The 18,039-nt window shown below is 45.0% G+C and overlaps 1 protein-coding gene across 1 annotated transcript; it reads left to right on the forward strand.

Annotated features, from left to right (window-relative positions):
- The first annotated feature begins 1,811 nt into the window (after window positions 1-1,811).
- On the forward strand, window positions 1,812-15,459 carry PGRMC1 (progesterone receptor membrane component 1). Its single transcript, XM_074208088.1, has 3 exons — window positions 1,812-2,293; window positions 7,721-7,876; window positions 12,607-15,459. Exons 1-3 carry the CDS (start codon window positions 1,969-1,971, stop codon window positions 12,708-12,710), a joined length of 585 nt encoding a protein of 194 aa, XP_074064189.1. The 5' UTR covers window positions 1,812-1,968; the 3' UTR covers window positions 12,711-15,459.
- Window positions 15,460-18,039: the final 2,580 nt, after the last annotated feature.

Raw genomic sequence — 18,039 nt, forward strand, 5'->3', positions numbered from 1 at the left:
TGGGAGTTGGAATCGATGGCTTTGGAGGTCAAGTCTACCTTTTGATTTGTGATCACTTAGATGACAAAGGAAGATGAGAAAAGTCTTGGGATATGTTTGACGTGATCATTGAAAACTCTAGGAAGTTTAATGAATGGAGGAGATTAAGAACAGCCTTCAGGAGTGTGAGGTGGATCTGGGACTTACCCAGGGTGGCACTATGAATTTGAGGGCCCTGATCTGGGAGTTGTCACTGAGGACAGGTGACAAGATGCTTAGTGCACAGCTGAAGGGAGCAAGAATGCTTGGGAATGTATGATAGGGTTGTAGTTGTAGAGACCCAAGGGACCCTTGCAAATTCAATCTCTTCTTTTTATGGAGGACAAGAGAATAGTGAATTCCCCTGGAGAATGTAAAGCTTCTGAGGCCTGAAAGCTAGAAGGGGCTTCTGGGAGCCTCTGGGAGGCATGTACCCTTTGGGCAGTCTGTCTGGGACATCATACATGAATGGAAGGTGTCTCATTTCAGTTTAGGTTAGTCAAAATAAAGGATCGTTTTCCTTTTGAGGGTTCACAGGCCCCTCGACCAGGTTCCCCTACCAATAGACTTCAGGTTAAGAAGCCCCTGCTGTCGGCGGTACTTCCCATTTTGCAAGAGCCGCAGAGAGGAGGAAAGAGTTGCCCGGGGTCACACACAGGTTGCTAGGGCTAGAGGGCATCTCAGGGGCTGTGGAGGCCAAACTCTGCTTTAGTGAGAGGAGGCAGAGGACCCCTGAACGAAGTGAGTTGCTCAGTGATCCCCAAAAGAGTCACCTTGCATGGATTCAGAGGCAGAGTCCATGGAGAAATGGAGCTCTGCTTTGTAATTTTTTTGGACAGGTGATGGCCTGTGGAGAGGGGAGGAGGGGAGGGGGGAGGAAAAAAGAGCACCCAGGAGGTGGAGCAGCTTGCTCAAGGCCGCTGGGCAGGCAGAGGAAGAGCGGCAGCAGAAGCCTGGCTTCTCTGGCTCCGGAGCCAACTGTCTTCCCACTCGCCCATGCCGCCTCCCCAGGAAGCAGGTGACGGCAGTGGGCACTGTTGCTGCCGCTGCCGAAGCTGGTGAGGGTGCTGGGCCTGTGATTTGCTGAGGATGACATCAGGCCTTGTAGACCTCGGCTGGAAGGGCCTAGCCCATGGAGCTTTAACTCTTAGTGTGCCAGGGCTGCCTGGCACGCCGTGCGGCCGGGCCCCGGGGCTCCTTGTCGAGGGCAAGGCTGGGGAACAGCGATGCCAGTGAGATGCTGTTGTGTCCCAGCCCGGCTCGGGGAGCGCCTGGCGTCCGTGGTGGGGAAGCAGCCATGTGTGGCTGCCGGGTGGGAATGCCCTGCTCCGCTGAGTCTCGGCTCCTTTGGGGGGGGGGGGGCTGAGGGTGAGGGAGGGAAGGTCAGGGAGCTCCGCGCCCCGTTGCGGGGCCTGCCAAGCGCCTTGGCCCAGGGAGCACAGAGGCTCCAGCAGGTGCGCTTCTGGGCTGCCTTTAGGGGCTTCCTTTCTTCGGGGGGGGGGCGACCCCGAGAGGCCGCGAGGGGTGAAGTGGCTTGGCCAAGGCCCCACGGCAGGGCGGCGCCAGGGCAGGGGGTGAGAAGCCCAGTTCTCCTGCCTCGGCAGCCCCACTCCCCCGAGCGCGCCTGGTACAAGCCGGGGCGGCGGCGGCGGCGGCGGCGGCGGCGGGGGCGGGGCGGCGGGGCGGGAGGGGGCGTGGCGGCGGGGCGGGGCGAGGCGCTGCGCCCCGCCCCGGCCCCGCCTCCGCCGGCGCCACCGCCCCGGCCCCGCCTGCTGCTCTGCCTCCGCCGCCGCCAGCCGGGGCGCTTCAGTCTGCCGGAGAGAGGACGCTCAGCGCAGCTTCAGCGGCGGCGGCGGCGGCGGCTCCCCCGGCTCCCCCGGCTCCCAGCTCGCGCTAGCCCGCTCCCTGCGCCCCAGGCCCCGGCCCGCGCCCGCCGCCTCCGAGCTCCCGATGACGATCATGGCCGCCGAGGAGGTGGCGCCCGGCGAGGTGGAGGCCGAGGCGGGCGGCCTCCTGCAGGAGATCTTCACGTCGCCGCTCAACCTGCTGCTGCTCGGCCTCTGCTTCTTTCTGCTGTACAAGATCGTGCGGGGCGAGCAGCCGCAGACCTCGGGCGCCGGCGACGACGAGCCGCCCGCGCTGCCCCGCCTCAAGCGCCAGGACTTCACCCTGGCCCAGCTGCGCCGCTTCGACGGCACCCAGGACCCGCGCATCCTCATGGCCATCAACGGCAAGGTCTTCGATGTCACCAAGGGCCGGAAGTTCTACGGGCCCGGTACGGGGGCGGCCCGGCGGGCGGGGAGGCGGCGGAAGCGGGGGAGGGCGCCCGCTCTCGGGCACCGGCCGCGGGGCGCCTGGGGGGAGGGGGCCGCAAGGAAAGGTGAGAGGTCGCCGGGGAACTGTGGAGCCATCTGGGCGTGGGCGGCAGAGGCGGAGCCGGCTGCCGCAGGGCTCCGGGCCCCGGGGGCAAAGGGCCACCTTGCGGCCCTCCAGCGGCCCGATGGAGCCCGACGGCCCCTCGCCTCCCGACCTCCCTCTGCCTCTCCCAAAGCACACGCGAGCCAAAATGGCCTCTCTGGCCTCCTCCGGCTCCAAACGCATCGCCTGGCGCTGGGGATGGAGCGTTCGCTGATTTGGTGGCTGCGGGGGGGGGGGGGGGGGGGGGGCACCAAAGGCTGACAATCAGGTAGACTGACAGGCAGAGGGAAGGAGGGACGCAGACTGGCAGGAACGGGCACAGCGGAGCCGCTGGCAGCATGGGGGATTGGCCGCAATCCTCTACATGCGCCCTAGACTGCCGGAGCTTCCCGAGAAGGCCAAGACATGGCAATTGTGTTTATTCATTGCGAAGCGCGGTGGCAGGCAAGGAGGAACGAAGCCCCAAGCCTCCCCTCCCCCCAATCCTAGGGAAACCTTACCGCTCACCTGAGGATCAGGTGTGCGCAGCTGCTGCAGAACCCTCGGGAAGCGCTCCTTGCTTCCAACATATCTGCCGCCCACAGGCACATCGGGTTTTTTAAACCCGATTTTTACCGATAGCTTTTCTTCTTAACATAGCCTTCTTTTGCACATGGCTCCTTCCCCTCCCGAGAAAGCCACCCCTCGCAATAAACACGTCAAATAAAACACAAACCGTGCCACAGCAAGCCCAGGCAGCACAAGCCATCAGGGACATGACAAATAAAAGGGTCCAAGCTCCTTCTTTTCCCCTTTCCATTCTATACATTATATTTCCCTGTTGTGTGTTCTATTTCTACGGTTCTGCTTTCTTCATCCATGCATCCAATTCTTCCCATACTTCATCCGTAGCCTTCATATTGCCAATCTCTTTCCCTCTAATAATCGTCCATGACATCTTATGCATCACAACGTGTTTGGCCATGCCCCAGTCAACGGGCCTGTTCTTAGTTCGCAGCTTTTCAGTACCACCTAAACACACATACTGACAACATTGTAATTGAGAACATATGGATGAATTTAAAATAACATTCATAAGGGCACTTAAGGGAACATCCAATAAACCTAATTGATGAGGAGTCCTTGCATCATCACTCAGGCACATAACATGAGGTGGCAAAACAGGTAAACTCAACCACAAATGATCCACACTCCATAGAATCCCTGAATGAGGCAACACTGCATTCATCATGGTGGAAAGGAAGTGCCTTTGCACTACCAGTCTGGAAGGAGACCTTAGATTCGAGGGGCTGGCCATGCCACTGATGAATGACCTTGACCAAACTGCTTTGTCCTCCCTGGACCTCATTTCATTGGATCATGGTTCCTTAATCCAGGTTCCAGGAACCTCGGTAGTGTTTTAGAATTTTTTAATTTTGGATGACACTATTTCAATTTCACTGCTTTCCAATGTATGCTACTTTATACATTTAAAACCCCTACTTGTAAAAACAATACGTTTTTCCAAAATTGCCAAAAGGGAACACAACAAGGTTACTAACCCCAGGACTTCAATCTCACATCTCAGAGTTTTTCTTTCTGTGATCTTCTAACAGGTGGTTCCTGTAAAAAGATCTGATTTACTGGCTAGGTAAAAGTGATTTATAATGGCCTTATTACCTTTTTGTACTGGACAAATGGAGGCCCCAATGGGAGCTCCAAACTCGTTTTTCCTGCAATCTGTTTTCAAGTTCCTTCTTTTATTGTTTTTATACCAATCTAAAACCTCAACCAAGGGAATAAAAGAAAACTAAAAAAAAAAAAAAAAAAAAGATAAATTAAAAAGAAAAAAATAAGAAATACAAAATCTCATGGCCAAGTTTCACTCACAAGGATAGTTGCCAAAATGCTCTTCTTTCTTTCAAAAGGTAGGGCATGATGAGCTGCAGATCAGTTAAAGTAACTAAAAGGTTTTTATTCCTAAGTACCCCCAAAATGGTCATCTCCTTGGAAATGCTCCATAAAATCAAAAAGAAGTTAATACCTTTTTTCTTAAAGGCTTTGTTAACAGGTAAGCAAGACTCAGGCCTAGTAAAATCGAATAGTCAAAATGTTTCCAAATTGCAAATCACAGGAGTCCAACTTTAAGAGGTGTCAGTAACTCTGCTAAACTGCTTAGGTCTGGAATCCTAACATTTCGACCACCTGCACTGATTGAGCAAAGGACAAACAGATATTCAGTTCAGGTGCTGAAGGTCCTCCACCTCCCCCATCCCCACCCCCTTCCTCTTTGCAGAATGAATGCTTGTTGTATCCAGCTCCTGGCCTTGAAACAAGACAGATCAGAAATGCTCTTTCAGATTCTGTTGAAAGTTAACCAGATTTTGTTTTTCTTGCTTTCCCAATTGGGGGAGAGTGAAAGAATGCAGACCTGCAAAGAAAAACTTCAGAAAGAAACAAAACTTAACGAGATTGGTCTGCTTCACCTTTGCAGTGAAAGTTACCGGCTCCATTTCTAAAGGCTGGCAACTCTGTTGAAACTATGCCCTCCTGCCCTACTTCATGTGCCCTATTTCCTTCTGCAAACGTGAACACCTCCATTTAGGGGACTGTTCCAAGTTAATGCTGTCCATCGCATAGGCAGGAAAGTTGTTCCCCCACATACACACATGCCCCCAACCAGGATTTAAAAAAAGAAAAAAGAAACAAATTGCTATTTTTGTTTTTTGGGACTCATTAAAAAGAACGGTCAATTCATTCCCTATCTATCTCCAGAAAAGGGCTGAGGGGTTGGAAACATTTGGGACCTCGGAGAACTTCTGTAAAGTAATTTCTCTAGCAGATGCCATGTGTTAATGTTTAATCAAATTTTGCAATAGCATATCTTGATAAGATATCTTTGTCTTGGTTTTTAAAAAAAGATCAAAGTTTATTACAAAATTTCTTGTTATTTTCAAACGTTTTGCATTTCAAAACCTGAGCTTTTGGGTCCCTCGTGGGAATCAACTGCATATTTAGTACAAAGGTTTTTTGTTTTGTTTTCCAATTTGGAGAGGTGCAGGAGAAAGGACACTAGGGATAGCACTGCCCTCTTCTCCCTCAAAGAAAGAATCATTGAAATTTTGTTTGAAATACACACAAGACTAGAAGGAATCTCAGACAGACCAGGAGAATAGCTTTTGAAACTTAAAGGTTGAATTCCTCATATACTTTTTTTTTTTAAAAACTAGCTCTTTATGTTTTGCAATCTCATGTATAAACTTCCTTTTTTTCATCCCCCTATGTACACCAAAATACTTATTTGGGTTTTGTCAATATCCAGAACAAAAATTTATTCAAAAATATATTTTGAATTAGAGTTTATTATGAAATTTCTGGTTTCTTTATAAAGATCTATTCATTTCAGATTCTGTGATTTTTCAAAGGTGTAGGAATTTGTTTTGCTTCACTTTGAATTTTTGTTCCAAAGGGTTTTTTTATTTTTTTTCCTTTCTAAGTTAGAATGGGGAAGGAGGGGGTGGGGGAGGAATATTAGAAGTCCCATAGAATGATAGAATTGGCTGGGTGTTCAGTTGCTTCCTTTCCCCCACCCCCACCCCCCCCAAAAAAGAAGAAAAGAGGGACATTGAAATATTTTTAACTGCTCATAAGGAATCACAGATAAACAGAATAGCTTTGAAAGTTGCATGCTGAATTAATTATTAAATTGAATTAATTATTCCTTTATATATATTTATAGAAGTTAGCTATTCCATGTGCAATCTACTTTTCCTGTTTTGTTAGAAATGGTTGTTTCATTTAGTTCCCATTAAATTCAACATAAAAAATTTCAAAGACTTTTTTAAAATCAGCTTATATTTCATAAAGGTTTATACACTTCAAAAACGGGTGATGTTCAGCCAATATGGGAATTTCTTTTACATTTTTATTCTGTGCATGTGTTCCTCCATCTTTTCTTTCATAACAAAACTTTTAATTGTGTTCTTTTTTTCAGATCATGCAAACTGAATTATTACAAATTACATAAGAAGTAAGCTTTACAGACATGCCAAATTTAGTTTACTTTTGATGTATTTGAAAGGGTACTAGATTTGGAAATCAGAAAACTTTGAAAGGAACATGGTCATTCAGTCCACCACTAATCTTAGAGGGGTGGTAAGTGGCAATCAGATTTTGAATACAGAACCAGGATAAAGATTTTCAGCAAGACCTAAGACAACAAATATAATAACCAACCAAACACCATCAAAATTCCATTCTTCTGCTCTTCTCAACCCTCCTTAATCTCTGAGATTTTTTGACTCTGTTTCCCTGCTCTGAGAGTCTATATTGTTAGAGCTGGAAGGCAACTTGGAAATCATATAGATAAAATCATCTCATTTACAGATGAGGAAACTGTTTTTCTATTCTTTTTTTATGTAGAGAAGAGGATGGAAGGAATTTTTGACTAGCAGGTCAAGCTTTGAAGGTTCATTCTAAAGTGAATCCATACTTGTTAAAAAGTCAATTGTATATAACCGATCTGCAGTTTCACATAAAGCCCTAGTAATTCACATTGTATTTGGTGGTTAAGTTCAGATTAAAAAATGCAAGTATAAAATAATAGAGAAATTAAAGTATTTTGCTATTTTTTAAAAACTGATTTTCACTGGTGGCCAGTCTTATACTTGTCTGCATAGTGACCAGTCTTTTATTATAACCCCCTCCCCTTTGGGGGTTTTAGTTTGTTTTAAAAAAAAAAACCAAACCAAACCCTGGTAGCCTTTGGTTTTAAAAGGTTTAAACACTTCCCAAATAGCCTAAAGGTGACAGTCTACCTAAGCCCCAGGCCAATTTGCCCATTTTAATGGCCTTTTGTCTGCTCCCTTTCTCTTGTTTCTAACCATTTAATTCTCCCCCTGTCCCCCCCCCCCTTGTTGATTCTAACTTCTTCACTCAGAATTCGGATTGTCTTATTAAACATTAAGCACATAAGTAAACAAAAAATCTGGAGCATTCTGATTTGAAATCTAATCCTGGCCTTCAGACCTTGGACTGGTCATTTCCTCTGACCATGGGAAGGAAAACCAGTGTTGTAGTGACTCTATTGTGGTTACTGAATGATTTGGGTTTCTTGGATACCAAAGTGTATTCAACATCCTAATGGCTTTAGAACAGGACCTCTAACTCCCAGAGTTCCAAGGAACTTTCTTGTATCCATTTGATCAGCCCAAAACTGTTTTCTTGATTCAAACCATAAAGAAGTTAAGAGGTAGAATCCCTGGCTAATGAATACTTTTTTTTTTCTCTTTTTTCTCTTTTCAAGAGGGACCATATGGAGTTTTTGCTGGAAGAGATGCTTCCCGGGGTCTTGCCACTTTCTGCTTGGATAAGGAAGCTTTGAAAGATGAATATGATGATCTGTCAGATCTCAATGCTACTCAGCAGGAGACCTTGAAAGACTGGGAATCCCAGTTCACATGTAAGCTTTTTTTTTAATTGTAGTAGTGTCAAATTTCCATTAATAGTGGGGATTCAAGGCTGTCCAGTGGCAGTTTCTACTAATAGCTTGAAATTTCAGCATATTCTGATAGGTCCTTTAAACTGGAATAAAGTTCATGTCCGGGGGCTATTGCAGTAATGATGACATTTGCAGTGATTGAATCCTGCTTTTTTTTCCCCCTAGCTTTTAAATGAAAGTTCAATACAATTGGACCCCTCACACTTAAATGTAGAGGGGAAAATATCCCCGTGTCACTCTTGGTGATATCTGTCCTTTGTTCTCAAAGAAGATCATGACATCAGGGAGGTGCTACCTTAACATGCATGTTAATCGAATGTGCCTGAAGGAGGGCTGTGCTAAATCACCAGTCGAACTTTCTCCTCCAGAGGATGTGAATCAGGATGATTGCAGATGACCCTGAATTCAAGGCAATCAGGGTTAAGTGACTTACTCACGGCCCCATAGCTAGTATCAAATTACCCAAGGTCACACAGCTAGTGTCAAGTGTCAGTTTCTCCTGACTCCAGGGCTAGGGCTCTATCTACCCTACCATCTAGCTGCTTGGTGCTTGCTGGATCACGCATAGCCTCTCAGATGTACTGGAAGGGCCCTCAGAAGCCAGCTAGCCCCAACCCTTCCATTTTCAGTTAGGAAACTGAGGCCCAGGGAAGGGAATTGAGTCAGTCAATCAACAAGTATTCATTAAGAGACTCGTATTTACTGCTGGGGATCCACAGATAATTAATGAAATGATTCCTACTTGAAATGACCTTGTATTATTCTAAGGGGTCAAGAACATATAAAAATCCATAGAACATATATTGAATACATGCGGATCTATAGAGAGAAGTTACATAAATGGTAGTTTGGGAGGAGAGAGCAAGAAGGGTGTTTGGGCAAGACCTCATGCTGAAAATGATGCTTGAGTTATGGCTTAAAAGAAGGGAGGGATTCCATGAGGCTGCAGTGTGGAGGGAGTGAATACCAGGCAAAGACAAAAAGGCAAGCAATGGTGTAACACATGTGAAGAACAAAGAGAAGACTCAGATTTCAGGGTGCAGGAAGGGGGCGTGATGTCCCATGAAGCTGGGGGTTGGAATCAGATTGTCTTTGAACCTATCTCCTCTGATTTCAAATATCTATCTTCACTGGAAAGAGGAACATGTGATCAAATAGGGTAACATACATACATACATACATACATATATGAGTTTTGCAAGCCGTTTAAATGCCATATAAATGGTAGCTAATATGTACCCAGGCTTGCTCTTATGGAACTTGACATTTAAAGCATTCCAGGGAGCCTTTATTAAAAGATAACAGACCTGCTATCTATGAATCTACTTGAACTTCACTCTAAAATAATAAATTCTGCAAGGACAGTCAGAAGCTTTGTGACCTAGTGGACACCGAGCCAGCCCTGGGATGAACAGGATGGAAAAAGCACCAAGGGATGAGAGGGAACAAAGGGAGACAGTCCCTGTTCTCAAGGATCTCACATTGTAATGAAAGGCAGACAGACAGCACTTAGGGAGCAGCCACAGGGCAGATGGAAAGACCCAGTGGTCCTTCTGGTGCAGAGGCAAAGCTAATGTTAATGTCATTTCCATTTATAAAAACCCATCCATCTCTGATGCTGAACTGTTTGACGATGTCAAGGACTTAAGTGGTAAGCTTTCTTTTGCAGGTCCTTAGGAGCTATGACTTCAGCAACAAGAGTAGCAGTTGACAGGATGCACCTCCACTCGGGTTGCTCCCCTGATTTCCAAAGGGACTAGGCTAAAAGGGAGGCCTGCTGGGAATGGGGAGGCTGTGCTACTGTTCCAAGGGTTCCTGGACTTACCTACTCTAAAGTAGGCTGCTTGGTGGTAATGAAGGGCCCCCTACTCCACAGGAATTGTCCCTCTCAATGGTGGCTGTGGGGACCAGGCTGGAAGCAGCACCAGTGATCTAGGGGGCATTATAATTTCCAAAGCTCTTGGGCTCTGAGTCTATTCCATGAATGAACTCTTAATTTATTTAATCATTCCTTTATTGTTAAATATTCAAGCCGCTCTTAATTTTTTAGTTTGCTTCTGCAATTGCAAATTACTGCTTTTGAGATTTTTGAAGTGATAACTTTCTTCCTTGATAACCCTCTCATTCCCAACAAAAGGGATGGGGATGTGATCACAACTTTTACTACAAACCCCCAGATTGCTTTTCAGAAAGTCTATTTTAGTAAATCCAGCAGCAAGGAATGAATGAATGAGTGAATGAGTGAGTGTACCATTTCTCCACAACCCCGACTGCATTGAATTCCATTGCTTTTCATTATTTTTGCAAATTCCCAAAGTACAAGATGGTACTCCCAAAGTTCTTTTCATTCACACCTCTGATTATTAGTAAAGTTTAGTATTTCATTAATCATTTGGGTTAAAAATTGTCTATTTGTTAAAAATCTTGGCTTTTAATATACTGGGGGCCTTGAAGTTGTAACAATTCCTCAAGCAAACTTTTAGGATTATCTAGATGCTGAGGCTCTGTGGTTCTTTTGAATAGCAGAAGATAGAGACTTGGAAGCAACAGGTGGTAGATATCATTGGGAAGGGAAGTGGTCTCTGCTGCCTAGGTCATCACCAGTGGCTTGGATGGGGGTGGGGGGTGTGGTTTTCTGATTCTTTCAGCAGGTGTGAGAAGAGAGATGTTCCTGATTAGATTGGAACTTTGTTTCCCACAGACACATTTTTACTCCTGGTACTCTTACTCCAGTCATATACATACTGCTTATGGCAAGTTCAATAGACCTCTGTAGGCTGGTATACCCAAGAACCCCACCACTGTCATGTATTATTGTTGGGAGGGGAATGCTACTTAATCCAATGGTTGCCTCAACTGACTTTGGGACACAAGCCTTTTTTTGTAAAGTAGGGACCACTAATATGAGCCACCCGACATCTCAGCAAAACATTTCTGAGTTTTTAGAGTTTAGTGGTCTACAAAAAATTATTTTGCTAAGTTAAGTGGGTAGATGTTTTAAAAACTTCATGCATGTGTTAAATTAATCTTTCCCCTGCTCCTTTTCAAACTGAGGGTGTCCTACAATGTTATTGTGGACCCCCGATTGTACTTCAAGGCAATGTGTCTGACCCTTTTCAGATTTCATTTCCGGGAGCCAACGTATTGCTTCTGATTTGTTTTCTATTGTACCAGCACCCTAGAAACCTTCACTATGTTCCAAACATTCAGGGTAATTGTTTCACACAAAAACATCTCTGATTACCTGGTTAGACAGGTTGGTCATTTCTCTTTCTCACCTTTGTTCCAAAAAGAGAAGCAGTCTTCTTGGCCACTTACATTAATGCCAGTAATCCTTGTCTCATTCTTATGTTAAATGTTTTGAAGCTACTTTGGACAAATCCATGTAATCTCTCTTGGCCTCAGTTTCTTCCTCTGTAAAATGAGGGAGTCTGAGTCCCTAAGAGCCTGTAAGAGCTTTTTCCATTCTAGATCTAGAATCTGATGATCCAAGGACACCTTTGAAAGATGGGGAGGCAGGAATCGATTGGATTTGGCAAATAGCCAAAGCCAATGCCTAAGTTTTCAATCCTATCTGATGAAGAAAATGGTGTCATCAGTATAAACAGGGAGGCGAGGATGTTAGTGGGGATATCCATTTTGAACAGGTGAGACCTCCATATGGTATAGTTGATAATAGCTCACTGGAATTTAAGAGTCATTAGATCCAAATGTACAGATTTTAGAGTCTTCTACTGAGAGCTATAGACTTGGAAGCTGTAAGTTCCCCAAGGGCAAGTGCTTCTAATGCTGTGCCCTGAGGCACAAACACGGTAAGGGAACTGGAAGAAGAGAAGCATGAACCAGGGAAGTGGACCTAGTTCACAGGGAAGCAGGATCAAAGGCAGATGGTGGGAATGAAGGAGATTGAGCATTAGCAGGGAGTGAATTGCAGCAGGAAAATTTCAAGGGCGAGTGAAGGAATATATATAGGTAAAGTAATTGAAGTCCAGGCTGCCCTCTCCACTCCTCACTGGGAGTATGATGCAAGTAAGACCACAACAAGGTTGATGATCTGAGAGAGATGTCATAACAGACAATCTAAGTTTAGGAAACAGGAAGTGGGGAAGGTAGAAGGAGAACTGGTGGCGTTCACCACTTGGAGACCATCTGTGGGCAGACATGGCTAGAATGGAGATGATCATGAGAGTTGATGAGGCTGCCGAAACGAGAGAGGCCAGGATGATTGGTTAGTGACCTAAATGTACTTGAGACTTGTTCCCATGTACTACCACCCCCTTTCCACCATCCAACATAGGTTTTTCCCTCATCTTGGGAAGAAAACCTTTCTTTTTTGACACTTGCCCCCCCCACCCCAGTTTGACTACTTGTGTCTGCCCTTTCAGTGCAGATTTCCTCCCGAGTTTGGGTGTGGGTACTACCATTCTAATGAAACTGGTTTCAAAGATTTCCAATACCCTGGTCCTCATGAACTTCTCTTGACTGTTAACTTTATTGTTCTCGGCTCAGTATATCAAACTGCTGAAGGTCCTTCCATCTTGAAACTCTCCACCCTTACCTTGTGTTATGTTTCTTCTCTCCCTATCACTGCTTGTAAAGTTATTTGTTCTCCATCTCCTGGACCCTCCCCCTTTCTTCAATCCTTTTGTACCTTCTCTAAGGACCAGTTGTGCCTTTTTTTTATGTTACAGTTAAGTATCACTACGTGGGCAAGCTGCTGAAGGAAGGGGAGGAACCCACCATGTACTCGGATGACGAAGGATCCAAGGATGCCAGGGATCGAAAGAATGACTAAAGGCTACGTGGATGAGATCTATTTTTGTATGTTCCAGTATCATTTGTAATATCCTCCTGTCTTGCCCCAGTCAGCTGTAACTCCAACCTTAGAAACACTTTGGATGTGCTGTTGATTGTTTTTTAATTCTGTGGAACTCACTAGTTACCTTGATCACTTTAGCTTCCAGTCTTAAACAATGCATGATGAAGTAGAGAACCCCAAAGTAGAACACTTACAGAAAGTAAGGAGAATGGCAATCCTGTCGTGTCGTTGTTACTGTTTAGTGTTGTTAAAATTCGTAGCATAGTGTCGACTGAAGTGAAGAGCTTTTTAGTGCCCGGTGAGAATTTGCTCTTGAGGAGAGGTTGATACCAAAGCAATTAGAAGGTTCCTGGATGAAACAGCTCTTGTATACCTGCCAGGAAAAGCCCCTTTCAGACATGATTTGGAGGACAGCAAATATTCCATTTTCCAATTGGACAGACTGCATGATTTCGGTTTTCTCTACCTCCAAAGCCAATCTGCAGTGTTATAAAAGCTTTAATATTGCTCTGAGGTGGCCGTCTAGGACCAAAAAGAGGCTTCAAAGCTTGGCTCTCCTTTCACTTTGTGTCCCCAGAGTGAAAGGGAATCCATGTGAAATGTTGTTAATTAACTCTTAGTGGGGAGCAGGGATTACCCCTTAAGCTTCCTGTTTCTCTCCCTTTATTAGACCATTTTAAAGAATTCTTAAGAACAGATCTTAACATTCACGTGACTAGCAGAAGAGAATGGGACAAGTCCCTTTTTAAGCAACAAGTTCATTTAGAAACAGCTTGTTAGTGGCTTTCCTAGACTCTCACAGGCAAACAGCTAACAAAGTTCCCACTCATGAAAACCCACCAAGGTGACAGTAATGGTTCCCTAAGCCCTACTGCCACACCAGTGTTCTCAGTCGACTTCTTTCTTAGCCTGGGGAAAAAAAAAAGGACTCCAACTAAGAGAGGCAAACCTTGAAGGTAAATTTCCAGCCTCCTCTTTGGAACAGAGCAAGAAAAATTGCTTTCTCTGTAGTTTAAGTAAAAACTTCTCATTTTTAGGAATGGTCCCTTATTATTGGTCATACCTTTTAGTAATGGTCACTCATATATTTAGGAATGATCTCTCTGAAAACTCATTTTTCAGATTTTGAATATTCATTCTGTCTCCAAAGCACTTGCTTTAGTAGTCCTAGGAAGAAGATTCATTGAACCCAATCCTTGAATCTGCAAAGGCTGATCAAATTGAAAAGGGAAATTTAGGTAAACTTGGGAGGGGGGGAAATAGGGAACTTTAAAATGACATCTAGCTTTATTTTGGAATTCCCCTGAATGTTGAACCTGAAGACAATAGAAGGAATGATACACCCAACTCTGAGCACCTAAAAATCCCATGAGTTTTGGAAAAAAAAAATGGTTTTTGTTTTCATGCAATAAGGCTATGCCTCTAGCGTTTGGTGACAGTGTAATCCTGGATTAGTCACTTAACCTGTCCATGCCACAGGCAAATCTAAGGCTATACATTGCAGAGAGGATGCAGTTCTGCATTGATAAAAGGTTTTTCCTTATCCAGGAAGTTCCCTGCACCAAAGAAATCATAGATCCCATTTGCTATGTTTTTTTTTTTTTTTTGCTAAAGAAAGAATCCTTTTCTGAGCCCAAGTAATTTAGCACATGCTCCTGCAGTCTCCCCTCCCCCTCTCCACAGAGTACTGGATATTTTGTAGAGTAAGGGGTTCACACTATCTGGTCCGGGATGGTGGATTCTCCCAAGATGCTATCATCCAGGGACCGATGTACAACTCATTGGATATATAGATATATAGATATATAGTGCCTCAAGTAGGTATCCAGTGGAGACCTCCCTCCATGGATTAACCTTTTAATCTTGGGTTTCTTACCCATATTCATAAAGTTCTATCCGTCTTGGGTGTCAGGCAAGGAAGGATTGGATTGTCATAGCAATGCTGTCATTTTAGAAATCATTCTGTCTGACCGGAAACTTAACACTTTCTTGTAGTATCTGCAGAGTGAATGACTGATGATTAGGGGGAAAAAAATCATACCATTTCTTTTACAGTGCCTTTTGGTCAAGGGTACCCTTAGACTGGACATTGGGAGTTTGATTCATGCTGTCACAGAGTCCCAGAAAAGTAAACTTCTCTTACCCAAGGTCTCCCCAGTGAGTGAGGCAGAGCTGGGACTCCAGCCCCCCCCCACCAGTCTTTCAATCCCCAGTCACCTGTTCTTTCCTCTGCAGGTAGTAGAGACATGCCTTTCTATTCATTACTTTTGAGTAAGCACATGCTACAAATACTAACCATGATTTTAAAATATACTCTTTGTAATGTAGTCATAGTTCTTTTATCACAGAAAAAGTATAACCACTGAAAAATAAATGAGAAAACTGCCTAGAACCAGGTGTGGGAAGAAAAGGAAGCCCTGGGAATGTGAGAGGACTTTTGGTGAAGGAGGCAGGCAAGCCTGCCAAGGTGGAGGGAATTTGCTCTCCAGGAGCTCCCAAGATCCATCAGCTCACATGTCTGGACCAAAAGCAAAGCCCACACACACCTGGTGATAGTTTGAGGGGCCACTTGTAGCAATTGCATGAACAGCTAGAAATGATTAACCGAGTGGGTTTTTTCTTAAAGCCATTTTATTTTGGCAACTATGATGGTTTTACACCTCAGATTGGAAGAATGGAGTGCTTTTGTCATCTAATTAATAAAGTGGTTTGATGTGGTACTACAGCTCTTCAATTGACTTTTGGTGACTTTTGTTTTCCTTAAAGCTAAAGGTGCCCTGGCTACTGGTAGCAGTCTGAGGAAGCCTATGGGACCTTTGAGGCTAGTGAAAATAAAGAGAAGACATCTTTTCCTACAAGTTATAGACCCCCCCCCCCCCCCCCCCCCCCCCCCCCCCCCCCCCCCCCCCCCCCCGTGAAATCATCTGTGCTTAAGAATCCCTAATCTAGGGGCAGCTGGATGGCACAATGGATAAAGCTGGCCCTGAAATCAGGAGAACCCGAGTTCAAATCTGGCCTCAGACATCACCTACTTAGGAGCTGTGTGACATTGGGCAAGTTACAGAACCTCATGGCCTTACAAATCTCCCCCCCCCCAAAAAAAAGAATCCCTAACCTAGTTCAACACATACCCCCTCAAGAGAAAGAAACTAAGGCCCAGAAGAAATGACTTACTTAAGGTCACACCAAAGCTTCTAGCTTTAGAAAGAGATAGGAGGGACCTGGGAAGCCATTGACTTCAATCCCACCTTTTTTGTAATAGAGGAGGAAATGGAGACCAGGAAGGTAGTAAGTTTCCCAAGGTCACCCAGAGCTAGAAGGGATCCCTTGGACGGTCTGTCTGAGGAAATAATACCTAACTGGCGGATGGTCATTCTCAGTGCAGGGTTATTCAAATAAACACTAGTTTTCTCCATCAGGGTTCACAGACCCCTTTACATCTATCCTGCTAGCCCCTACTTAACCCCCAGGTTAAGAATTCCTGTTTTGGCCCAGTCCCCTCCTTTTTGTGGGGTTTGGGGGTTTGGGGGGTGGAGAAAAGGAAATGAGCCCAGGAGAATAGAAAGGACTTGCTCAATGTCACATAGGCCCCTAGGGCCTGAAGGGACTTCTGGGGCCATGTAGGTAAGGGGCTCAACCTTTGGGGGACATGGAGCCCTTGGGCAGTGAGGAACTAATACATAAGTGGGAGATGTTAACTCTCAGTTCAGAGTTAGTCAACATAAAGAATAGTTTTCCCCATCAGGGTTCACTGACTCCTTGACATGGGCCCCCTACCAGTGGACCCCCTTTGGTTAAGAACCCCTGCCCTAGCCCACCCTACAACCCATTTTAAGAGACTTGCCCAAGATCACACAGCTTCCTACTGCTAGAGCTGGGCCAAGCTTTCTTTTAGCGATGAGGAGGCTATGCACCCCCAAATTAAAGGATTTTCCCAGAGATTCCCAAAGAGTCACCTCAGATGGGCTCAGAGGCAGAACCCATGTGCAAATGGAGAATTCCTTTTTTTGAATGGTGATGGACTGTGAAAGGCAGGAGGGGGTCGAGTGGGGGTCCTTTTGTACATGGCAGTGGAAAAGAGCACCCAGGAGGTCAAGAAGCCTGCTCAAAGCCACACAGCAGACGGTGAAAGAATGGGATTAGAACCCTAGGTTCTATGCAGTCTCACAAAGAAACAGGTGCTGGCAGTGGGCTCTGTTGCTGAGGATGCTGGGCCTCTGATTTGCTGAGGATGACATCAGGTCTCCTAGACCACGGGGAGGGGCCTAGTCTGTGGAACCTTAACTCTTAGTGTACCAGGGATGCCTGGGACATAGTCTAGGCCTTCTCAGAAGGTTTGCAAAAAACAGAAGCAAACACTTGAGAGTAGAAATACAAACGAGATGCTTTTGTTTCAGTCAGGTTCATGAACCTCCTGGGCCTCAATTAAGAGCCCCACACCGCCCCCTTTAAAGGAGCCAGCACAAAGATTTTCTATCAGTTTGCTAGTCAGCAAGCCATTTTTTTATATGCAGGATCTTTTGTTGCCTCATGTAAGATTAGTTTCTCCTTATCTCAGTTTCCTCTTAGCTTTCTAACAAGAGCTAGTATTTATATAACATGTTAAATTTTCAAAATGATTTTTATCAACTAATTTTATATTTTTTCATTCATTTATACAGTGGGTCAAATACAAGAAACCATCCTGGAGAGGGGGGAGCTGTACAAACGTATTAGTGTCTGATCCTACTTCCCATAAGTCTGATACTGGTAATATGTCAAAGGGAAAAAACTCCATGTTGGACAATACACACAGCCTAACTCCCCTTTCCTCCCCCTGCAGGGGGGCCAGCAAATAATATAGGGATCCTTATACCTTAGTCACAAAGAGATTAGACCTATATAAGGACAACCCGTTACCTAGTTATTAATGTTTGGTTTGCTAATGTTGGAATTGCAATGCAGAACACAGCAGGGAACTGGATTCTCAGACTTCCATCAACTTTGAGGGACATCTTCCCTGTCTTTTAGATTCTATGATGCCTTTCCGCAAGCGAATTCTATTAAAGATCCTTCAAATAACCTCCCAATATTTGTGAAACAATTTCTTATATAAGAAATCAGCTTGCTCCTTTTATACCTGAATAGAACTAGCAAGTTGGGAGGGGAAAAATAATCTTGTTTTTAACAATTGTATCCTCAAGTAGCTTGAAATCCTCAAGATTTCAGGCCTTCAGAAACGGATTTTTTTTTTTTTTTTTTTTTTTTGCAGCTAGGTATTACTTTAAGCTAGAAAAAAAAATGGATTTTAAAATTCTCAGACCCA

The sequence above is a fragment of the Macrotis lagotis genome, chromosome X (genome assembly GCF_037893015.1).
Source record: "Macrotis lagotis isolate mMagLag1 chromosome X, bilby.v1.9.chrom.fasta, whole genome shotgun sequence".
Lineage (NCBI taxonomy): Eukaryota > Metazoa > Chordata > Mammalia > Peramelemorphia > Peramelidae > Macrotis > Macrotis lagotis.

Coding starts and splice junctions, on each gene's coding strand:
- PGRMC1 (XM_074208088.1), top strand. CDS start 1,969: ATGACGATCATGGCCGCCGAGGAGGTGGCGCCCGGCGAGGTGGAGGCC. Junction 2,294..7,720: donor CCGGAAGTTCTACGGGCCCG/GTACGGGGGCGG, acceptor TCTCTTTTCAAG/AGGGACCATATGGAGTTTTT. Junction 7,877..12,606: donor CTGGGAATCCCAGTTCACAT/GTAAGCTTTTTT, acceptor TTTATGTTACAG/TTAAGTATCACTACGTGGGC.